At 46.9% G+C, this 24,773-nt stretch overlaps 1 protein-coding gene across 4 annotated transcripts in view; it reads right to left on the bottom strand.

The window, feature by feature from the left end:
* Positions 1-24,773, bottom strand: part of KCNQ2 (potassium voltage-gated channel subfamily Q member 2) — a 77,507-nt gene that overhangs the window by 14,075 nt on the left and 38,659 nt on the right. For 2 of the 4 annotated variants that reach the window (XM_040609276.1, XM_040609278.1), the window contains 6 exons: positions 22,913-22,981; positions 20,866-20,895; positions 7,597-7,820; positions 7,049-7,157; positions 6,389-6,520; positions 3,391-3,498 (listed from right to left, as the gene is read on the bottom strand). In XM_040609276.1, the coding sequence (XP_040465210.1) occupies positions 3,391-3,498; positions 6,389-6,520; positions 7,049-7,157; positions 7,597-7,820; positions 20,866-20,895; positions 22,913-22,981 (672 nt within the window). Of the gene's footprint in view, positions 1-3,390; positions 3,499-5,514; positions 6,521-7,048; positions 7,158-7,596; positions 7,821-20,865; positions 20,896-22,912; positions 22,982-24,773 lie in introns of those variants that run through there. The other 2 variants (XM_040609277.1, XM_040609275.1) reach the window with 2 other exon arrangements.

Genomic DNA, 24,773 nt, shown 5'->3' with positions numbered 1-24,773 from the left:
GTGCCTGTAGACCTGCTGTGATTTAAAAGCAGGACTGAGGCCCTCCACAGAGCTCACCCATAAAGCATTGAGAAGCCCATGCCCACGTACCATTGATACCAGAGCCCAGGAGAATTCCTGCTTGATCCACTCCCTCATGTCCACAACATAGCCTTGACTGCTGAGGTGGCAATCTTCCACAGCTCTGAGAAGCCAGGGAGGCAGATCTCGCTGTGCAGGCAGGGTCTGCACGGAGGACAGTGTGGTGGGCAGCTGTGGGCCACCGACTTCAGTGCACAGAGGGGAGAAGGTGGTGAACCAAGTCCTTCTCTCTTGATGGGAGAAACCAGGCTCAAGATCTCTCACCCCTTTTCTTCCCTTGGGAGAAGCATGCTCCTACCCTCAGCAAAGATTTCATTTGTGCCTTATCTGATAGAAGAGGAATTCCCTCACGAGCTCCCAACCCACCTGTGCCTGGCTGAGCACTGCAAAGCCGTTATAAAAGAGTTTGGGGGTTTGTTCCGATTGGGCAACAAAGCTCAAGAGATGAAGAAGACAGAACAGAGAACATGTTCCACTTCTGCAAGCAGAAGGGGACAGCCTATGTTCCTAATGCGTGACAAAGGACCATGAATCTTCTGAGATGCCAAACCCCACTTCTGCACTACACCCCGTGGGAGCCTTATGTGTTCCTGACACTTATTTTGGCTGTGTCAAATACACATGTGCAGAGGGAAAAGTTCAGCTGAGGCTTTGGAAGAGTCAGCCCTGTGTTTTCCCCTGCGTGGCAGAAGAGGATTCAGAGATTTCTAAGGATGTGTGACAAACTGTGCCATCTGCTGTCCTCGATAGGCTCTGCTGGGTCTTAGTTTGAGAGGGAGAGAGAAAGGGGGTTGCTCTCTAAAGTGAACTTTGATATCTTTCCTTCTTTCTAATGATACAAAAAAAATGTAGTCTTGCATCAGCCACAGTGCAGGTTTTCTCATGCTTCATTATGCTTCATGCTAACAGTGCATGCAAAGAGGTGTAATATGTCACCCTCGGGCCAGAAGCAGACATCAAAAGGTCAAACGGCTCAAATGAGATAAAAATGAAGTGTTTGGGAATATATATTTGATTCTTTTCTTTTTTTTTTCTTTATCTCTTATAATTTTGTGTACACAATCCAGGCATTGAAGCCAAACCCCCTTCATCCATGTCACAGGACTGGCTACTTACCTCCTCATTTGGCAACAAAGTTTGCTCTAGACATATTTTGACCAGTATCTGTTGTCTAAAAATTACAGCTGAGGTCGCACCTGGTTTTATGTTAAATCAGCTGATCAAGAGAATTTAATCCAAATTGTCTGTGTATACAGCGTGGAGCAAACACCTTCAGCCAAACCACAGCCGTGGACATCCAGTGGTAACCAGCTGTCTTTGCTGGGAGCTACTTGCAGAAACCTTTTGGCTGAACTGACCCTTGTCACTAGCGTACCACAAGGCAACCACGGGGTCGAGAAAGCTCATGGGACATCACTTGGTGTGGTTTCTCTGGCTAAAACAGAGGCGTGCAGGCTGAAAAGGAGAGGCTGGTGCAGCCCACAGGGACCCCACAGCACGTGTCCCCATGGCATGGACCCACGTGGCGCTGAGACGATGGAAGCCGTGGCAGCAGCACAGCCTGACCTGGAGTTTCTGGATTTGGGCTTGGGGCTGCTCAGAGCTCTGGTCCCCACCCATCGGGCACCTCCAAAGTCCCACCGGTGTCTGTGGGAGGATGCAACTGCCAAAAATTCAGCACACCATAAGCCTGCCCATGGGTGGGAGCAGAGATTTCAGCAGCCTTCTGTACTCTGCTGCTTTCTGCAGCCTCTCAGTCACAGCTTGATAAAGAAGAAATGAGAAAATTCATTTTAAAAGGGAGCAATTATTTTTAAAAGTCTTAATGTCCCAGGAGTCTAGTGGGCATGTGCGAACAGATTTTTAATCTGGCCATCAGTATTAGAAACTGCAAAAACAGGAGAGAGAGAAGTCATTAACATTAAGCTGATATAGCAATAGACTCGGATTGAATACAATGTCTGTCCTAATTTGAGGCTTCCTCCCCCAGAATTACATTAAATCCTTGCCTCCAGTGAAGGCTTCTTGCACATAGGTTAAATGCAATAAAAACCACTTGAATATGTATTTTTATTTTAAAATCAAAATGTTTCTGCAGATAAGAAAGTTATTTCATGTTTAAAGACTAGATTTGGGCCTCATCATTTGGCCGGGAGGAGAAATGAGAGAAATGCTTTTCTGAGAGCAACTTTTTTTCCAAGCACAAAGCTTGCGGCTTCTGGAAAATTCTTTAATTTTTTTTTTTTAATCTATGAGCTAGCTGAGTGGGAAAAGGTAAGCTTTCAATATTCCTTTTACTCACATTCCTCTAGCGAAGATTACTCAGAGCAGCTTAAATAAAAATCAAGAGATTTGTTATGTATTAGCTCTTAGGGAGGGCAAGTATATTTAGAAAAAAAGATATTTGAGGCTAAGCTTGCTGCATTTAAAAATCACCTACTATTTGTGCACAGAAAATGACGTTCTGGCAAATATTTGTACCTGCCTCAGGCTCCAGTGGTCTCAATACAAGGTGAAAATACAGCTCAGCTCATGGCCCTGCTGCCCAGACCTCAGAATGCCCTAAAATTCTGAATATATCTCTCATGGCATCAGCTTCAGGAACAGTTTTACCTAAGGCAAGAACTTAGTAAGGGCAATCAGAAAAATCTTGCTGCACGCCCGAGGGCTGGTTTGACGCCTGCTCTTCTTTTCGCTTGCAAAATCAGGATTTTATTTTTTTTTAATATGAGTCCCGTGGGTGTAACATTTTAGCACAGTTTTTTTCCTCCCTGGTCAGTACAGTTGCATCAGCCAGACAAAGAGATACTGTGTTCATCGGATGTGAAACACTTCATTCTTACTTTGCCCGCTGAAGTAAACTCCTTTCAAAGAGCTGCAGAGGCTCCTTTGCTTCTGTGTGGAGTGTTTAACCTTTCAGAAAGCAGGTTGTTCAGTTTCTATTGGCTTTGTGGGTAAATATTTCACCTTTTACATAGATACAATTAGATAGATAGTTTCAAAAAGATACAGTTTTGCTTTCTAACACCTAGAAGAAGATTGAAAATAGAAAATACACTAGTTGAAGAGACTGATGGTTACTGATGACTGTATGAATGTCCTTTTTTTTTTTTTCCTTTGGCTTGCCTAGTGTGAAAGCTCATTACTGAAAGTAAATCAGAGCATATCCAGAGTAGCAAGCCCTTCTGAGTCATGATTTAGCAAGCTGCACTGCTAGGTGATAAATGCCGTCATATAACTGGAATGAAAGGGGTTTGACATTAAGCAAATGAAAAATCCAGAGAAAGCGGCATTTTGGTGAATCCTAACCTAGGCGAGTATTGGGGAGATTCTTTGGAAGAATACATGGGTCCTTTGGTTGGATACTTCTTATGCCGGGGAGTTGAAGGGGGTGGGGGACCCACAATCATATCTATCCTGGCAAAGTAAATAAGAAAAAAGACACCAGCAAAATGCATAATGAAGCAACACATAGAGAAAAGTTGGTCAGAAAAGTTGCAGAAAGAAACAACTGAAAAACAGAACGACAGAGAAAGAAAGAGAGAGAGAATTTGAAAATATATTCTGCTGGAAACAGAAAGCTCTCTCCTACCACCAGGTTGTCGGTGAAAGCCAGAGCCTTACCCACCTCGGAGTAAGATTTGGAGATTTCGGCACCACTGAAACATCATTAGGAGCCCCCCCCCACCCCAGATATAATAGGCAACATGCTTTACCCTCTGGAATATATTTGCATATGTGTAGCAATATCCCATTGAGGCAGTTAGATACGAAACAACATAGATTCATTCTCCTTCCAGTTCCAGTGCTAGATAACACATCCTCTGCTAGTTCAGAAAAACATGAGCCATTGGGAGTCGGCGAGATACGCTGCAGGACTGTATAGCTCAATGAATGGGAGACATCCATGGTTGGCAAGGTGTCAGGATGAGACACGAGACAGTGTGAACACAACACTGAAAAGAGCACATTACAGACACAGTGACAGAGGCATTAATGATTAAAGACGAAAGTGCATGTAAACACTCCAGAAATTTGCTTGAATGCAGCTTTAATCCACCAAAGCCCTGGCTACAGGAGGTCACAGCCAGCCCTGCCGAGCTGAGCTGGCAGGGAGAACACAGTGCTTTGATTGCTGAAGGAAAGGGAAATAAAAATATCTGCTCCCCAACACGCCCCGTGATAACCTCCCTGGGCTCCACCGTATGGGTGCACTGTGCGTCTAGCATCACTTGGTCATGCCCAGCATTGGCCACGGCCACCCCAGGCACACACCTCATCTACAGGGTGCCCCTTCCAGTTGTACTGGGCAGGTGATCAGCCATGGGACCTCCTGGTGCCCATCTGGCTATGATGAGGAGTGCTTCAAAGGATGGCCCCGCAGGGCTCTGCTCCATCGCTGATCTCCTGCCAGGTGGGGACAGTGAAACCAGTGAAGCTGCCTGGTAGCCCAAGATCCCAAATCCAGGTACTTCACACTTTTGAAACAGCTCCTGGTCCTCCTGGCCTCCCTACAATGGGGTAGATGGCAGCCCTAGCCTATCCAGCCTCAGCAGCCTCAGCCTTGCAGTCCCACAGGTACAACTAAGAGGAGAATTCACTTTGGTCTTTGAAAGCTGTAACTCCGTACCTCCCCCCCGGCAAAAAAAAACAACCCAAAACATCCAACCAAACTACTCTGTCACTGCAGCACATCACCTTGAAGGACTGGCAATGGGAAACTTGGGTGGACGGTGAGGCAATCTGCTACACCAGCTTGGGATGCTGGAAACTTGGGTGTCCCACCTGGAGCCAGTGGTGATGCCAACCCCAATGGCTCACCACCCACTGCGGAGGCAGCCCGGAGCTCATTTCAGGTTATTAAAATTAGGAAATATCAATTCCCTCCTCCTCCTCCTCTCCCCCCTCCAGATTCAGCTACGTGTCTTGGATCTATAATCACTGCATTCGTACTGAACGGGGGTGAGAGGCTCAAAGAGAGGAAATTCTCCGGGATATTTTAGTCTCCATCACAAGGGAGAATTTACCTTCTGGGAAACACACTGCGTGCAGCAACGCTGAGAGCGCTACCTCTGCTGCTGGAACATCAAAAATAGCAGACTTAAAACGGTCTCTGAGAGATTAATGGCAGAAAAGAGATTCCTCTTTTTCCTAAGACAATGCTCCTATTTCATTCCTGGGATTCATATTAGCTGTTTGCATACCCAAACACTTTTTTTTTTGCACATTTGCTGCCTCTGCCAGGGACCTAGAAAAGTTTGAAATGAAAGGAAAACTTCCCCAGTGGATTCCAGAGGAAGCTGGGCTGCCACAGCCATCAAGGGCAATAATTTTGTTCTCCCAGTGTAAAATAAAATAATGTATTATTTTGACTGGAGGTAGCCTACGGCCAAGTCCCGCCTCCATTCTGGGTGTCCTTCAAGCTCAGCAGAACTGGGGCTACTTGTGCTGAGCCGACACAGCTGGGGGGGTGTTGGGGGTCTGGGGTCTCCTTTTCATCGTAGGACATCAGGGCTGAGGGAAGAGTGGTCAAATAAAAAAGTTTAGCTCAGATCCTCTCTTCAGGGGACAAAATCTGGTTTTGGTTTTTGTTTTTTTCAGGAGAAAATTAAATTTTAAATGCTTTTCTCGGTTCCATTTGTCCCTTTTCCACATTTCTTCCCCTATGGAAACTAACTGCTCCTAAAGTTTGAGCACAGAAGCTGAAACGCAGCTCAGCTCAACCATGCCTGTGGTGGTGGGCTTGGAAGAGAAATCCCCATCTGCACATATTTTCAGCAGGCTGTGCCATCCGAGGAAGGATGCCACCCAAAGCAGCTGAGCATCCCAACGGCAGGAGGAAGCTGCTGCCTCCTCTCTGCTCCCTCTACCCACAGCAGCAGGGTCACAACCAGCACACCACATTTGAATTTGTGTCACTCCCGAATTAGCCACATCAGCCTTAAAACTGGGGCACCAGACTTTTGTTATCCCACCAGAATGACCACAGAGGTCCACACCTGCCTTTCCCATGGGATATTCTATAATGATGGGAACTCCCCAAGTAAAGTAGGAGGATGAGCCGTGATTTTTGTGTGTATGTCCTGGGGTGGGCACTGAGGCAATTTTAGTGGCATAACCACCGTTTGCAGTCCCTGTCCTGCTCATCCCTGTGGGTTCCAGCCACAAGCATTGATGTTTTCCTTGAGGCTTTTCTCTTAGGAAGAAAAAGAATAAGTTGTAGCTGCAAAGGAAAGTGTCTCCTGGCAACACCTCCACAATGAACAAAAAGCAGTGAAAAAATGAAGCAAAGAGAGGGGTTTCTTGCCTGGCCTGAAGGTTTTTAATCCGGGAGAGCATGTCCAGGTGGCCGGCTGAATACTGCTCGATGACATCCATCACATCATAGGGTCGAAGGCTCTCCTTAAACTTGCGCTTGGAGACGAGAAACCTCATAATGCTGCAGGAGACGGAGAGGAAAGGCAACATATAGTCCCTGGACTGCAGCCTGACCTGCTTAGTGGTGGATAAAAAACACCACGGGGAGCTGCTTTGGAAGGAAAATGGAATAAATCCCAGCGCTGTGGGTCTGGGAGAGGATGCGGCACTAGGAGAGGGGAAGGGGCTTATGGGGGCTCATGGCTGAAGCCCTGTCTGATATGGGGGGGGTCCTCGGTGCCCCCTGGACTGTCAGCTGTGTGAGTGTCCTCTCTACACCGCTTTTATAGATGTCAGCATTAATTCTCAAAGCTGGCGAGAATGATCATTTGGATGCATCCCTGCAGGGATTTTCCTGTTTCTCCACTTATTCCTTCCCTCAGCAAAAATTCTGGCAGAATTTTCTGTAAAGCAGGGCAGGCCACCCAGGGGAAAAACAGCCTGCAGCACAGACATTTCAGCATTTGCCACCTCTGCTTGGACTTTACATTTATTTTTTCCCCCCGTTAGTTATTTTTCTGGCCCGCTTTCCCCCCGTCCCCTCTCTTACCACACTGCCCTGATGCTGACTTTCAATCCTGGCGTCAAATCTTCTGTGACAAACTCGCAGTTGCAGCTTTTGTTCTCATCGGGAATGTCTTCTCCGGGGAGGCTTGCTTCTGAGTTTGGGAGGGGGAGGAATAAAGACAACACGTTACTATTCCCCGTGCTGGTGCCGCACAAGGAAAGACAAGTCAGATTGCAAACAGCAACCCCGGGGGAAACACCAGAGAGAATCTGCTGAGCATCCACATGACAGCATTTCCCAAGACGTGTTAAGATGACATCCAGCAATGCCAGCTGCAGCTCTCATCCATCTCTAGCTGCCTGACTCTTCCTCCTTTCCCCATCCCTATACATATATAAATATATGCATGACCATGAGTGTCAGTAGGGGGGTTTCTTATTTCTTACTATACTCCAAGCTAAAGGACTAGAAGGGGAAGGAGACCTATGTACGCACCCCAGCTGGCAGCTATGCCCTTCCGAGGTGGAGAGGGAGAGGATGTGGGGGCCAGCCGAGGATCTGGGGTCCGGCATGGCATCCCAAGCCCTCACCTTCTGAGTTTTGCCGTGATGCCGCTCCCTTGATGCGGAAAGCTTGCCGGGCTCGGCTGCGGTCTCCAAAACTCCAGCTCTTGGGCACTTTGCTCGGGCTGTCCTCGATGCTTTGGTCAGCACTGGGGGACCTCCTGATGCCCTGAGCCTGTGGAGAGCCTTTCCCTTTGGTGCCAGCACCGCGGGGACTGGAGAAGACACGATCTTTCAAACTGACCTTCTGACTGTTCAGAGAAACACGTTGAAACAAAGACAAAAAGGAGACAGCAGGAGGAGTCATTCTGGAAACCACGCAGTCCTTCCCCACCAGCCATTAGAAACCAAGAGCACTTCCAAGCAGCAGTGAGATGTAGTTTTGCTGTTGGCTTTTTTGTTTGTTTGTTTGTTTGTTTTACTATTTATTAAATTTTTAATTTTATTTTTTTTAAAGAAAGCATTGTAGAAAAGTTTCCGCCATAATGAGTGAAATGGGAATGATTATTAAGAAAGAGAAAATAATGAGGACTTAAACAGAAGCCCCTTGTGGGATGCCAGGGCTGGCGGGACAGAATGACGTTAAACGATGAGGTTATGACTCCTTAAATCACTGATCAGCTCCGACCACAAGCGAGGAAGCTTATCTTTCACAGCTGCCTTCCAAAACCCTACAGCTAGTAGGAAAATACCAGTTTAAAAAAGCGCCTTTATCTTAGATTTTTAACTTTCTTGGAAACACTTCACTTCTGGTGCTCAGACCTGCCCTTTCCCTTTCTTCAGCTCCTGTATTTCCTCCCTCTTCAAACACGATCTGCCCCTTTTATATATTCCAAAGAGTTCCACTTTTTCCTGTCTGATGTTTAAATACTTAAATATGAACACTTCAATGTGCAACTCCTTTGTATCCTATAAAGATTCAATCTAAAAGCCAGCTAACATCTACCTGTAGGTCTGCTACGGGTGTCATAAACATGCAAAGAAAAAATTTACAGCTTCAAAATATGGCATTTTATTGCTCTTTTTCTATTAGAATCCAACTTCTTTAAAACCTTGTAATTATGGTTTGAAAAGAAGATCCCTCCAGAAGCAGAGATCATCTCACTGAGAAATGGTCCGCTGACCACCCAGCTCTAATTATTTTCCAAATTCTGAAATTGGTGATTAAAAACTTTCATCCAAATGAAGATGATGAATTTTCACATGAAAACCGCAAAGCAGAAAGATTTTGTGAATCTTTATGAACAGGCAAACTTCATAGAGACAGCATTGGGGAAATCAAACTGCAAATAGTTTTGGATAATTTGATGTTTTCTGAATAGCAGTTGATTATGAAAATACACTAATAGAGGTGAGACGACCAGTGCAAGGCACTTGCACATATAGCCAATATTTTATATGTAGGTAAACCAAAACTGAGTAAAAACACAGACTGAATTCCCAATACTCTGTACCGCTGCAGCAGCCACTTGTCGTTTTGCTGCCAATGCTCTGGCTCAGTTTGCAGGAAGAACACTGCAGGAATTTTGATTTCCACATCAGATTTCCAGGTCACCAACCACAGGCCTGGTTTTTGCTGTCTCTCAGCAACGCCACCTTAAAACTCAGAGCCAAACAGTTCTCCTTTGCCTTCAAAACTGGCACGGCGTCCTTCAGTCAGAACTTTGCTGCCAATATGTGAAGCAAAGCAAAATGCAGCTCACTTTTCCCCAGCCATATCAGCTGTGCTGTGCTGATGGGAACAGACATGCGGTTTTGTCAGTAAAGGAAGAAGACGTGACTCAGAAGACACAGAGGAAGCAGATTTGTCGAGTAAGAAGGTGCTATTTTTACAAAGTCACTTTACATTGCAAGACATTGAACATTTACAGGGAGAGAAAGGTGCTTAGGCAGCATTTTCCAGAGTGGCAGGGTGTGATCCCAGGAAGGCACCGCTGCCCTGATGCAGCGCCCAGGGAATGGGGAGAGTAGCTCCTGGGCTGCAGGGCAGAGTTATCTGGCCACTGGCTGGGCCACAATTTCACATTGAAAGATACATTTGAGGGAGAATAAAATCTGTTCACAACCAAGTTAGAAAATCAGAATTATTTGAATTAATGGTGCATTTTCAATTCAGATAAGTACTGGAGATTTCATCTCCAGAGTGCTGCCTACCTGCAGGGTCTGTCTGCAAGCCATGGCACCAACAGACATTTGCTCAGCAGAGCTACAAATCCACACAGGAATCTAGGAACGAGCATGTGCCTAAATACCTTTCTGGATGTAAGCCTTAGTCACTAATGCTACCAAAATCATTGTACATGATGAGCCAAAGGTTTAAAAGAATTTCTCATTCTGTTTCTTGGACTAGAAACCAGATTGGAATCTTATTTGTTATTTGATCCTAAATAGGCCAATTGGAATTTTTTTTCTTTATTTTAGTTAATGTTACAGAAGAATATTCCTGGAATCTACCGCATTTCAGTAGTACTAATACTTTGAACTACCTGCCGTTTTTAAAAATAAGTTTTATAAAAATGAATCAGCAACACACCATCATCCAGAATTCAAAGCAATCTCTTTGTGCCTCATCCTCTGCTGACTTGCTCCCATCACCTACCTCAGCATAAAAGCCATTGCCTATCCCTGAGGACCCTTTTCTTTGGGGCCCTTTTCCATTCCCACAATAAATGCCCTGCAAATACTTGCAAGAATCACAAAAGGCAAAAAAAGAAAGCGTTGAATTCAGTGAGGAATACAAGCAAAGAGTTTCAAGCCTGATAGCATAAGCTGCAACACCTACACATGAAAAAATCTCATAGAAATTTGATAAACAATTAAGATCTGGGTGGGTTCTGTTCCTGAGTACTCACTACTCAGAAAAAAAACTAACACCTGATGCCACTTCTTTGTTTTAACATAGACAACATGAGACAGCATGAACAATTAATTGAATTTTTCCTTCTGCCATGCAACTCTCTCATTGGAAACAACACCTGGAATCACATGCAAGTACAATCCCTGCAGAGGAGAATGCTGTTGGGGTCTGCAGGAGCTGGTAGGAAAGAGTCCAAAAGAAATACAGACATATATAGAGAGAGATATGTTGTCAGCTAATCCAAGATCATGTTCTCATTCAACTAGAACATCGTGCAGAGTGACGCAGTGTCTCGGAGAAGCGGTATTTAGATGTCACTCAAGTAGATGGTACATGAGCCTCGGTTGGGTGAGAAGTGTGTTGGTGACATGAGCATGAGGGAAGCAGTAACCCAGCCACACACGACAGCATGAACTGAAGCTTGCAGTTGTGACAGCTACGAGCGGCGCGAGCATGGGGCAGGCACCCTGCTCATGCCAGGGGCAAGAGAAGGGAAACTGTGGCTTTGTAACCAGAGACAAAGATTATGGGAGGCTGTAACATTATAGAGTGTGCTTTAGCCCCTAGGTCTTCATAACCGCTTTCAGTTGGCACCTATTAACAACATATTCGATACCAAAAAAATTATGTTCCCAGGCTGACTTTGGGGAAGATTTACAAAACTTTCAGCTTTTGACTTGAATTTTACAAAGGACAGAAACTGGTTTTTTTCTCTGCTGCCAGTCAAAAAATGAGAGCCTGGGCTGGATGAGCACGTAAGGACTGATGCGTGGTCCCACAGCTGATAGAAAGATGCTCACTGCTTTAGTGGGCTGTGCGTTTAGGTTCATTTAGGCCCAACATGCCAGCACTCAGCAGCAAAATGCTAACCTTCAGATGAGACTCAACCTTCAATTGAGCTGCCATCAGCATTTTTAGAATGCTGGGGGTTTGAGCTCCTGTTTGAAACTCTCTGGTTTGGGGCTCATGCCACTGTCCTCTATAGTATTAAATCAGCACTTTTAAAAATTATGGATTCATTACATTAGCAGTAATTTTGGATCAATAAAAAGTATCACTTGTAATGTCTTGTCATTAATTTTAAACCAGGCTTGAGCAACTGCTTCATTTTCTCCTTTCGTTTTGTAGGCAGCAAACATTAGCCAAACTGAGTTGGGCTAGCATGGACTCAGACCCACCTCTGCACACCAGTTCAACCAGTAACAGTGTCCCATTCTTCTGAGAACCTATGGCCAGGAGACAGAGGTTATCTGCCGTTGGGAAATGAGGCTGTTTTTTAACCCAGAGTTTGTGCTGAGCTCATGGCAGATGAGAACAGCTTGTTAAACCCAGGCAGAAGTGCCAGGAGTGAATGACAGCCTTTGCAACTATTGCTGGGCTCCAGTCTATTTGCAGGTGTGATTAAGAGGCAGAAATCAGTTACTGGAGAGATGAAGGAAAGGAAAATACATCTCTGCGTGGAAAACTTGCCATGACCAGAGCAGAAATCAAGAGAGGACCAGGCTCAAGCCTGGTCTGCCTCCAGTGATTTCAGAAAAGCCATTGTAAGGGTGAATCCAGCCCACAGAATGGAGTTTCTAGAAGTAGAGCAGTGCGGGCATAAGGAAAACAAAAGGTCAGCTGATCAATGTCATGGTGAGTAATCTTCCTGCTCTTCCTCATCCACAACCACGGTGTTAGGCTTGGGATGAAGGCAGTCACTGAAATCCTAATGGGAAAGACCAGAGCTGCACCATCCCCACAGCCACCACGTAAACCTGGCTGAGCGTGGGGCCTCGGGTGGCTGAAGGGACACTGGCGCCTGACACACGTCTTTAACCTTGGCCTTTGGTATTTTGCAGCATTCTGTTGCAATCACTCCTCTCCTCCTAGCACACAGATGTTTTTTCCCCAAACTGATGTTGAGCGTTGTCAAACACCACATCAGACATGTCCTGCATCACCCCGCAAGCTTCTGCTCTTTGCCAGCTCAGCTGTTTTGCATTTCAGGACAAAAGGAAAACAGCTAGATTGCATCCTCAAGCTGACTGATTATTCCGAAACTTCAGCAGCACACTACAGCCAGACCCACAGGCCAGGCAAGGGCTCTGCAAACACCTTTCCTTCCCTGCTCTGTGTGCCGTTCCCTCCCACGGCCAGCTCTCTGTGATGCCTTCATCTCTCTGAGTAGACGCCAGGCAAGTCTCTTATAAAGCAGAACATGATACACCTGATAATCTGGCTTGGAATAGTTACATTCCTGTCTAAATATGCATGCATTATTGCATTTACTGACTAGAGAGTATTGGTTTAGTACATTAAGAAACCACGGCTTCTAAGGAGTTTTCTATTAATTTACCTACATTGAGTTTTCCATGATCGCCGCATCGTTTAGTGTTATTTCGTTATATGCATCCTAGATGAAGGCGTTTAGCACTCAGCCTCAGATGCATCAAAGTGCTGGCATCTTCCCCTAGGAGTTCGTACAGTGGGGGATTGTAAGCAGGCAGCCCAAGGTTCCAGGGAAACAAGACATTTGGATTATTTTTATGTCCCTTCACAGTTAACCTATAGTTTTACTAAAGCACAGTATGTATAACGCTACATTGAGGATGGATGCGGGTAACAAAGATGCCCTTGTAGCTGCTCCAAAGTTCAAGACTCCTTTTTGACTGGAAGAACCACAGTCTGTAATCCTTCTTCTCAGGGTTTCCAATGGATTAAGAAGATCTTGAGATAATAATTTGTTTCATCCTCCCTTTCCCTTGCAGAACTCAAGATGGGAAAGATGAAATGCGGAGCACAGTGGGAAGGAATTCAGTAGAAAATAGAAAAATTTATACTGGCTTTACCAATTAAAAATCCATGCCTAGGAAGACATGCAAGGAAGACATTAAGATCAGAGTGGCTGATTTTCCAGAAAACAGAAATCGACATGGACAGGTGAGAGGACAGCGTTACAAACATCACTGCTTGTTTTAATCTCTGCCAAAATCAACCTCAATGTGAAGCAACTGAAAGGAGCCCTTCTCTGGCGAGGAGTCCCTGCTTGTGCTACGCCTCCACCTCCACAGGTAAAACTACTCACCTGGCAAATGGAAACACTAGGGATGTCAACTACTACAGCAGACACACTACAGGATGATTTTTTCAGCTAAGCTATTGACCAAATCTTTGTCATTTGGAAACGTACTGCAATGCTGTCTATGCAACTGATCATCAGCCAATATTTAAACAGACCCTTCAAGGATAAACTTCAAGGAAGGCCACAGCACCCTCAAAACATAGCAGGAGGCTAAACTCAAAGATTCAGGCTATTTATCCAGGTACAAGGGAATTTCCTACCGTGGAGAACTGCTTATTACAAAACCTAGATGATGCCCCCTGTCTCTGTGTTACCCATTCAGAGATGGGATTTACCGCACTGCTGCTGAGCTTCTGGTACACACAAGTCTCAGGCACGAGCCCTAGCCTCTAGACTGACAGGTAATAAAAATAGCCAGCAGGGAAAAAAATAGCAAGAAAAGAAAAGATACAAGTTGGAACAATTAATGGAGAAAATCAGAGATACATATACTTTGAAAACTGTAGTTTTATACTGTTAAAACTGTAGTTTGTTGGCTTTCTGAGGGAGACAGAGACTGGTGATTTTAAGAATTAAAACGGACTCCAAAAAAAGAGCATGCAAAAATCCAGTTTCACAAACATGCGGCATCACTCAGTGCCCTGCCACTACTGGGCTTTCCAGCTGCCTGGCTGCGGGGGGGTTCACCTGCCAGCATTCACAGCATGCAAACTCCGGGCATTGCTAATTCAAGAAGGTGCATGTTTGCTGCTGAGAAGCAGTGTCTGGGGCAGGGGAAGAGACTCCTCCAGTGCAGGTGCTGGAAGTAGAGGTATTTACGCATAAGTAAAATAAAACATATGTATCGGTGTACCCTTATGGCCGTTAGATGGGTGTACTAAGGGATGCTCACTGGGAATTCTCTGAAGCTGCCTAACAACTGTCAACTTGATGAAAAAGAGGAAAACACTGCTCGTACGAAACCCTCAGCTCTAGCTATCTGTTCCCCATGGGATCTAGAAACAGAACCATTCACAATGCCAATGTCAACGCTGAGGGGAACCCGTATCCCCTACGTCTGGTGGGACAGGCTGAGATTAGTCCTTCTCTAGCTGCGTAGTAGAGGTGCTAGATAGGCAAGCCGTGGCTTCCAAAGGCCACAAGACTAGGAAAGGTCAATTTGTAGTGTCCAGAGAGCCAAAGGAACAGTGACTGAGCAGAGGCAGGAAGCTGGAATTTCTCATGCTACTAACTTGACAGTGCTGAACAGTGCAACTCAGTTTGTGAGGATTCCCGGACCCTGAGGAAGGATGGAGCAACAGGCAGGAAGGGGTCATCTTTAACATTATTTTTTTAAATTATAATTTACTTATTTTTTTCCCCCATCATTTGTTAAACTTCAGTTCCTGCCCTCCTTCCTTGCTGAGCAGACACTGGTTTGCTAGCCCAGACCAAATTCCCCATCCTCGTCTCTTTGATTCACATGTTCTCCATCATTAGCAGACAAGGAAGCCTCTAATTTCTGTGCAGGCAATGGGGAGGCTCTTTCACCTTTTTTCACTCATCTAGTACCTCTATTAAGCAGAGAAGTGATCAGAACGGGTGGTAGCAGGGTAGAGGGAGAATGAGCCGTGCAGCTTTTGATTAGTTTCGTGCGACGCATTTCCCGTGGTACCTAGAGTTTCCTGAGCAGCATCCACATAGTGACTCTCTGCACGGTTTGCTTTTACTGGAAATGAGGGGAGAGTAAAAATTAGACCTGGAAGCAAATGCCAGACAGGAAACTTTTGATTACTGACTCTAGGTTTAAAAGACAGGTGTTTTGAGGGCCGGGTTCATGACAGGATTTTTCTGTTTGAGCGTTAAGTGAAAAAAAAATAAAAAATCAAGAGGGTTTCTGAAATAATCTCACTGTGGTCAATAAATGTCATTATTAGAAATGACACATTCAGCATTGAATTGGTGGCATCAGTTCATCTGCAATTGATTGCAGGAAGATTTTTTTTCATTTGCATTGGAAACAAAAATTACTCTCTTCTTCCTCTAAACAGATAAAAAAGAAAATTTTTTAAATTGTCTAAGCCATGGAGAGCCAAAACTTTAACTTCTTTTGTCCAACACCATCAAAAGGTTCAAATTTCTTCTTAAAAAAAAACAAATAACCAAAAACTCACAAAGAGAGCTAGTTTATCTGTGAATTGTTTGCACTTCTCATACAGGAAATATTAAGCCTGGCATTCAAAAAAAATTAAAATAGGTAAAACCGGGGTGTGGTGCAGTCCCATATGGGAAGGGATTTGAACATCTGTGTTCACGCATCTGTTTTTCGTAACGCTTTGGAGACAGGCCCTACTATTTCTGGGGAGTGACTGGCTTCGCTGAGGCACCACCACAGCTCCCATGAGCCCACTCCAAATCGCCGCTCAGGCACTGCCCTGCCAGGAGATCGCCACCACCACCAGGGTCCTCCACGCCATGGAGCAGCCCTCGACCTGCGGAAGGGTAAGGACGTGGCCCCCATCACCCCACCTAGCCACCAGCGGGCACCGCTTGCTGAGTTTATGGCCAGACTGAAAGGGCTGAAGGGCGTAAAATCCCAATCGTGTTTTACACTTGAACTCGGCGACCGGAGGAGCTCGCGGGCACACACAGAAGGAATTTGCAGGAATTCCTTTTGCTTCGTGGCATCCCATGCAAGCTCAGCCGACACCACTCCCTGCAGCTTGGGGACTCCTCAGGTGCCCGCAATAGGACCCCGCATCCCCAGGTAGCCCTGGGGACCGGTGGTGCTAGCGGGGCTGCTCTGGAGCTGGGGTCTGAGCGTCGCGGCGTGGGAGTGCGACATTCAGCATGCAGAGCCTCAGGGAGACACGTGGGTTACGCTCCTCTTAGTCTCCTCTGCAGTCCCTACAGAAAGATGCAGTCCCTTCTGTGCAAATAATCCGCTCCCCTAAAGGCAACTGATTATTTCCAGATTACTGTCAGTCCCAGCATGAGTCTCTGACATCGGTTTAATTGGTTAGAAGGTCAAAGGCCAACCCAGGCTAACATGGCCCATCATGCTCCTGTGATTGACACCAGTTTCCACGGGCAGTAGTGGTTATTGATGCCTCGGACACTCTAGGCTGGATGAGCAGGGGCCCACAGAGTCAACCGAAGGCATCCTCCAGTGCATACAAAAGCCTTAATCACACCCTGAACAGAGATATTAATGTTGTGTGGATCTCAGACAGACATATACATACACTGAGAGATAGATAGATATACGCACAGATATACATACACATTACGAGGTGGCCCAGTCCAGCATTCACTCAATAGAATGGCCAAGGTCTTGCTGAGTTCACTAGGGTCAAGGGCAACCACGGCTGAGGACAACCTTCCAAAGAGGTTCCTCTCATCACCTACAGGACTGAACTCATGCTGGACAAAGTAATCTGAGCTTCAGCTTCCCAGTCCCCTGGAATCCTTCTGTTTCTTTTTCTCTGATCATAATATAGTATTAAAATCATATGGTTCATGAAGTTTTAGCTTTTCACCCAATCATATTTTGGAAAGTACAAGAGGAAGAAATGTGGTCATGGATGCCTTCAGATGTTTATCAAACCATCTGTTAAAGAGCATCTGAAGCGCACATTTCATGTAGGAGCCTCCACAGCCCTGGCTAACCATATGTTTGTCTTTTTGACATTACAATCAGAAGACAAAATAAACAGAGACGAGGTGCCACAGCGAATTTCCAGCCTGCTTAACATAGGAGTAATCAAACCCCGTTACCACTCTGATCTGCTGGCTTTCTGCAGCAGAAGGGGTGAGAAGAGCCCCACCACAGAGCAGCCCTCCTTCCCTGGGGCTACAAGGCAGAGAGGACACATATTTTATCCCTGCTTGAGGGCAGCGTGGTCTCAGAGGCGTGAAGGGGGCAGCTAGCCTGGGAGAGGGCAGCAGGGACTTCTCCCGGCTGAGGCAGATGGTGGGGTGGACACAGCACCCAAAGCAACAGGCAACAGAGGAGGCTCTGGAAGCAGTTTTTTAAAAAGGGAGGAAAATAAAAAGGGGAAAGAGGAATGTAGCATGTAGAAAAAGGCCAGCGTCTTTTCTGCTCAACACAGCCTGAGCTCCATGTCACGGGGAGGCAAGCCCCTCTCCCCCCGAGCAGGTCAGCACACAGCTTTCCCAGCACTCGGTCATAGGTGGATGCAGACAAGCTCACAGTGGAAAACAAAACAGAAATTATAAGAGAAAGGATGTAACCTGTCTCTCAGATCGGCTGTCCCACTTTACTCCAAGACCAAATTAAAAGCCACCCAGGTAATTCCAGGTGACCCCAAGCCTCTGCCACACTAACCTGTCACCTCCTCATGTCCTCCCAGCCCAGGCAGGGGCTCTCCGAGTGCTGCCTGGGCAGAAATCATCACGGCCACAGCAGCACCAGAGTCAGAGGGCAGCATCACTGCTGGTGCATGAGCAAGACCCTGGCAGCTGCCCCATGCACTGGCGAGATGCTTGGGATGCTCCCTGACCTTGCAAGGCAACACATGCCTTGCGCAGCACGCTCCCACGAGCCGTACCAGCATCCTTTCTCTAACTTAAAATATATTAAGAGGCAAAACAGTGACAAAGCTGTTTCTGTTCTGTTTGCTGTAAGGACTTCGTAGTGCATCAGTTATGGAAAGAGGGATATAGGAAATCAGCCACGTCCTGCACGTAACTACACCGGGAGGAAGATCCATCTCTCTCTGGAAGAGAGACTATATGTTTCCTTACATCGATGGAAATGGAATGCGGCAAATCCTTTACCAGCTGAAGCCGCAGAAGTGTGGTGCTGGGTGGGCTATGAGAGACGATTCATCCCAAGGTGTCTCCTAAGCAAGACAGTCGTCAGCAACAGACCACGGCTGGATGATTAACTGTCAGGTGGGCCAGGAAACAGGGTGAGTTTTCTTTTCTGAGAGCAGGATGACACACTGAGCATCACTGGGAGGCTGGTGGAAATTGAAGTGGGTGGGAGATTTGGGATAGGAATGTAAAAGATCCAGAAACTTTTATTTGGGAAAACAGGTGATATAGGGACTACTATGCAAAATCCCTTCCTGAGGTCTGAGACCTTATCAGACAGAAAAGAGCAGTAGGAGCAAGTAGAACTGATACTGCCCTAACAAAAAACAGAAGGGAAGAGCTTTGGTTCTGCTGTGGCCGCTGAACCGAACAATATGGAAAGAACTGTAATGTCAGATACACGCAGCTGCAGACCCTCAGCTTACGCACTCCTGGGTTCAGGGATGGCATCTTACAACAGAGGAGAACAAAACACATCAGTGTCACAAGAGACAGATACACTACAGGAGCAGGAAAGCAGCACTTGGAAATGACCCTGATGAAGGAGCTATATATAGTAAAAAATACTCTGAAAAAGGACAGTGAAAGTCGTGTTTTTACTTCTTTCTGTGACATAAGATCAAGGAAACAATGTAGAAAATGAAAAGGGAAAAACCTGCAACCTCTACAAAGAAGTATTGAATCCAACCTAGTGTTTTAACTGGTGAAAATGAACCCTGCAAGGCAGGACTAAGATTAAAAAATAAGAAATAAGACTAGTGCCTCATCAACAAGACCAGTGCCTGTGATTGCAGGGATGCCAGCTGGTGTGACCCTACAAGGGACTTTTGGTTCTTAGATTTTCTGGAGCTGACCAGGTCGAATAGAGATTTTGTTTCATTGCACAGTTAATATGACTGTGAGAAATGTGGATTTACCCTTTGATGCATCCAAAGTATGTCACTGGCTGAGACAGGGCAGCAGAGCAGCCAGGCCCCTGGGGTGAAAATGCTGACCCTCCTGATGCCACAGGCGGGTGGCCAAGGTCTCAGCCCTGGTGTGCTACCAGAGAGCATCTTCCACGTAACGCTCCCTGCTTTAATAGATCTGGATGGAGGATGCCTTCGCTCTAGCTACACAGGCTGAGACCCAAGGAGGAAAAAAATAAAAAAAATCTGGATAGTTGAAACATGATCTTGGAGATTTGGTTAATTTGACAGGAAAGTGGACGGAATGCTACAGAGGTTCTGCTTGCAAAGCAAAATTTAAATTAAGGACAGAAAAAAGAGGTGGGGGAGGGAAGGAAAGAAGGAAAGAAGGAATGAAGGAAGGAAGGAAGGAGGGAGGGAGGGAGGGAGGGAGGGATGGAGGATGAAATTTTCCTCCCTTTAGTCAGCACCTTTATCTACCCAGACCTCTTTGGTTGGATTTTATGCCAGGGAAAATTTAGTTTCTGGTCTCTTCTAAGCTAAAAGGCACAGCAGAAAGTTAAATCTGCAAAATGTCAGGCTCTAACTATACTTCTGAAAAACGTATTCTGTGTTTACAATATTTAGCCTGTAAGCTGTGTTTTGATATATGAGATAGAATATCTGAAAGCCAAGCAGATGATCTCCACAGATCATCAGTTCCGCGTCTCGCCTCCCAAGGAAAAGAGATTCAGTCCCAGAATTACTCTTGAAAGAACTGGGAAAATACAGGACAAAAAAATCCCAGAATTAAATGCTTCTAAGGGGATGAAAAGTATCTTAAAAGCATCCCAAATACCAGCCCTGTTGCTTTCCCTGGGACATGTAAATAGAGAAAAGCTCTCCCGTAGGTGAGGTTTACAGCTGGCCTTGGAAGGTGCTCGCCACGTCTCAGAGGTGCCCGGCTGAGCACGCTCTGCACGGTGGGCTCGAGGCGTGGAGGGAAGACGGAGCAGGGACTGTGCTTCATCCAGAGGTGGTGAGGCCAAAGGGAATGGGGTGGAGAGAAGGTGTCTCTGCCATGCAACGTCGTGCTGTGTCAGAGAGCCCTCCTGTGTCCCACGGAGCAGCAGGTCCACGCAGCCCTGCGCAGTGCCCTGCAGCGAGAGGAGCTCAGGAGAAGTTGCTAACTCAGTGACATGGTGATGGCTTCGTGTTCCCATGTCACCTCCGCCTGGCATGGCGTTGAGTGATGGAGACACAGGCAAAGCATCACCTACCCACCAGCATTCATTGAGCCTGCGGTATACTGGTTTCAGCTACAACTGAAGCAACAAAAATTAAAAAAAAAAAAAAAAAAGCAGCATAAACCAAAGCCCTGCCGTCACCCCAGATAAGTGTCTGCCAGCTCTACCCGTGCTGCCCACCACTCTCTCTAGCCCCCACAGCCTCGCTATCCTCGCAGCTACAGCCGGAGGCAGACTGGAAGGAAGATATGATTTAAGGTCCAGCATACACGTAGATACATTGGACTGCCACAGCACAGAAAAAGCACGGTAATACCTAGAATGCTTCCCTCAATGGTGCCACGACATGGTACACACACGCACACACGTACATAGAAATCTACGGGTAATGCATGGGAATGGCGTGTTGGCAGTGATACAGACCTTGGCGATGGTTCGGGCTGCTGCTCTTTCCTTTAAACAGAAGCAATAGTACATTAGCATGGTATCAGGTGGCAAAAGATGTTGCTGCTTCACTGTTAAAACATAACGAAAGGACAATACCAAACAGTACAACTAAGTGGAAGTTGTGGACAGAAGAAAGGGAAAGGAGCACTTAATTCCTGGAGTTTCTGGCCCGGACAGAAGATCACTGGAGACTCACACAACCTCAGAGAAGACACATACAACGCACAGGGTCGAAGAGTTTATCCCAACCCATCCTTGCACCTACGCATGACTGAGACACCTGACGGTCGTGTGATTTGTGTGAGCACAGGAGGACTTCTGTGGGCTCAGAGAGCAGCCCCCTTCATTTGCAAACACACCGCCCTGTGTTGTTTCGGCACACAGGGAAGGATCTGAATGGCTCCCGTGACCCTGGGGCATTTGCTTTTCCTTCCTGGCCACTGGGGCAGAGCTAAAGTCAACCTCTTGATGCACAGCTTCATGCTGCAGTGCTAACACGTGGTGCTGGTAGGGGGACACTGGTGGGAAGGAGGATGGACCCCTGCCCTGACATCCTGACACCCCACGTGGGGTTTCTGCCTCCAAAACCTTTGGCAGGTACTTTTCATAAGTAGTTGGCAAAGGCTACATGGAGGGAGTGGGACATCACAACTTTTGTATGCCATTTGCTACCGAGATCCCAAACCACTCGATTGGCCTGAAAAATCACTGACATTGAGGACAAAGAGAGCTGAACACCTGCAGAAGGGGAGGCATGACACTGCAAGCCAGGCTAAGGCCACACTGAAAAAAACATCTCACCTTCACTGACCAGGCATCTTGGTGGCGTGTCCCTCCAGCAACAAGGAAAAACTGCTCTGCCTTCAACTACTCTGATTCACAGCTTCTTCACAGTGGGGAATTGCATTTAATCTGGGGCCTCGAAGCAGCCTTGCCCCTGCAGCCCCGTAAGAGAGGGAGCAGACTCTGCTTCTCAGAAGATAAGGGTCTGCCCCCCCTAACACCAGATAGTCTAAGGGACCAAGCGGACTGCGAGAACACCTGGGCAGGAGGACCTCAGTTCCCTCTGAGCGTGGTGCTGTACCAGCCCTGGTCCTGCTTCCACCCAGCAGTGACCGCTGAGATGCTGAGATCTGCACAGACCCTGACCCCTCTCTCCCTTAGGCTGATTGCAGCCACCTGGAGAGACTAAAAAAAACACCCCTCTACCCTCCATCCTTGCTCAGACAAGCTCGGAATCCCAGCCTCAGTCACTAGCTCAAATACATTTCAAAGTCTGAGGTCTGACCCATGGGTCTACAGATCTCTGCTCTCTGCAGAGACCCACAGCCCAGGGCAGTCCCATCCCACGCCTCCCCACCTGGCCCCAATGCCCACCGGCATGGCCAGCATCTCTCCCTCCCTCCCAGGGTCTGCACACTCCCCGCTCACCAAATGGGGCAGCCTCACCTGCTTAAAAATCTCGAGGATTACCCCTCCCGAGCACAGGCTGAAGGTGCAGGACTCCTGGCCCTCTGGGGCAATGATGTATACATTGCCACAGCAAAATTAGCAAAAAATTTTCACCACTACAAACTTGCCTGCTCTGGGAGGAGGCGAGGGAAGGTTGAGGGAATAGAAAAGGAATTAACACATCGTGGACTTGAGTCTCCTCTGAGGGTGGTGAAGTGCAGAAAGGTCAGAGGAAAACTGGGAACACTACCTCAATCAGATCCTTTGAAAATAGAACTTTGCATTTTCAGTCAAGCACTGTAGCATCACTCTAGAGCCAAGTCAGGCTGAAGAAATTCATGTACAGCATGGGAGAGGGATGGGGAGGAGGTTGCTGAGTGACCCATGGGGGACCAGCTGCCAAAACCTCTCACATCTTCAAGGCTGTCCATATGCAAAAGGCAGGAAGGAAAAAAACAAAAGAAAAAAACCCAAAAGTAAAAAAAAAAAAAAAAAAAAAAAAAAGAAAAAGAAAGAAAAGAAAAAGGTTGCCAAGTGTGTGTTTCCAAGCTCTCTTAACTCTGCTGCTAACCTGAATGTCAGTCCCGATTTGCTCTTCAGGTTCCTCAGGAGCTCCAGCTGGTTCAGTGGAGGGATTAGTCTAAAGGGAGAAAATAAAGACCATTAATATTCAGGCAGAGCTGATTTCAGAGCCTCCTGTCTCAGGACCTTCCCCCGCTGCCCCATTCTTTCATCTAGAACCAGCTTCGTGCCACCAACTGCAACTGGGAGACAGCTCAGGAAGGATGGAGAGGGGTTTGGCTGCTACTTCCAACAGCATCCTAAGGCAGAGCGGGGGGGGCGGGGGGGAAAGACAGAGGGTGACAGCAAGAGAGAGAGAGAAACTCGTCTGCACCGCCGGGTTTTGAATCTCCCAAGACACAAGCCGCTGCCAGGGTTTCTGAGCAGGATGGCGGTGGCTCGGCCGGAGGCTGCTTCACCCGCAGCCCCACGGCTGCATTGCTCTCTGTGGGGCTCCACGCTTCGGCCGCCTGTGAAGCGGAGGGAAGCTCTGGTTTTGGAGGCAACTGCGAAAACTCAACCCTGCTGCTCTTGGGAGTGTGGGGAGGCATGGGAAAGGGTGGCTTATAGGGCAGAGACAACAGGGACCTGAGGTTGGGAGCACCCCAGGAGAAACAGCAGTGCGCTCCAGGGTCAAGTTTAACCAGCTCCCTACCTTCATGTCAGGTTTTGCCCCAAAATGAGGCAAACCCATGTATCATTGCCTTCAGTGAACGATGAGTTTCCTTCCTTTCTCAGGATGAAACAGAACCTGACAATGGGAATCCTCATTAATGATTAAAAAAAAAAAAAAGCCAACGAACAAACACCCTGTTGCCTGTCCTGCTTTTGTACTAAAAGCCATTGAATTAGCTCCTGCATCCACTTTTGGTTTCTTCCCTCAGACCCTGGGGGACTGGGGCTTGCTCCATCAATATTTAACATTTCACAGTCAGGTTTTTAACCAAGAGAGATGCGAGCTGGAGGTGTCGGGGGCAGGACGGAGAACGCTGCACACGGTTGGGAAGAGCAGCATCTAATTCAGAGCACCCGTGGGGACTCTGCATTCAGGGCCAAGGCTAACAGGGCTTATCCCATGGCTTGCTGCAAAATCCTTGCTGGGCCACCAGCGTGCCCTTGTCAAACTGTTGAAATGCCACATGCCATCGCTGTGCCCAGAGGGTGCAAAGTCAGCGCCACAGCCGACTCCGGTCGCACTTGTGACAAGCGAGTGGGAAGATGCATCCTTGCAGGGATGGAGGGGAGGACAAGGGGCTGCTGGCAGGCTGGGGACAGGCTGCCTGCAGCTGCCCACATCTGTGTGGCTGGGGCCACAGCCCAAAGAGCCATAACCCCAAGGCAATGTTTATTTCTGCCTTTGCTGGAAAATGAACCATGTAGGATGAGCCATGTAGGTTTTAATGAAAGCAAGAAGGACGTATTCAAACTGTCCCAAAACTGCAACTTAGGACTGGAAGGAAAGGTGTGCAAGTGCTTGCAAATGACCAGACCGGTCTCAAACTGGTCTCAGCTGAGGTACTGTAAGAAATGGGGCTGTTGCTTACTGTAAAATAAAGGCAGAGGTATTCACGCCCACATTTTTTCAGCCATTATGAGACCAATAGTTTCAGGTTTCCTCTGACTGGAAAAAAAACAACTGGAAAAGCCTCTCCTCTGCATGCACAGAACTCATCCTCAAAAACACAGTTGATCAGCAGAGCAGATTTGGTGTTCGCAAGATTAAGGCAATCAGAAATTTTTCCAATCCTAAGTATGGAGAAAAGTATAAAAATAGGCCAGAAAATTTTGGCTCAGCTCCCCAGTCCAGCTCTGTTCACTTCCATCCAGAGAAGAGCACATCCTGATCTGATGAATTAATGATCCTCTTCACT

Source organism: Falco naumanni, chromosome 10 (assembly GCF_017639655.2).
Source record: "Falco naumanni isolate bFalNau1 chromosome 10, bFalNau1.pat, whole genome shotgun sequence".
Lineage (NCBI taxonomy): Eukaryota > Metazoa > Chordata > Aves > Falconiformes > Falconidae > Falco > Falco naumanni.
The sequence above is the reverse complement of the archived record's forward strand: the minus strand, read 5'-3'. Positions and strand labels throughout refer to the sequence as shown.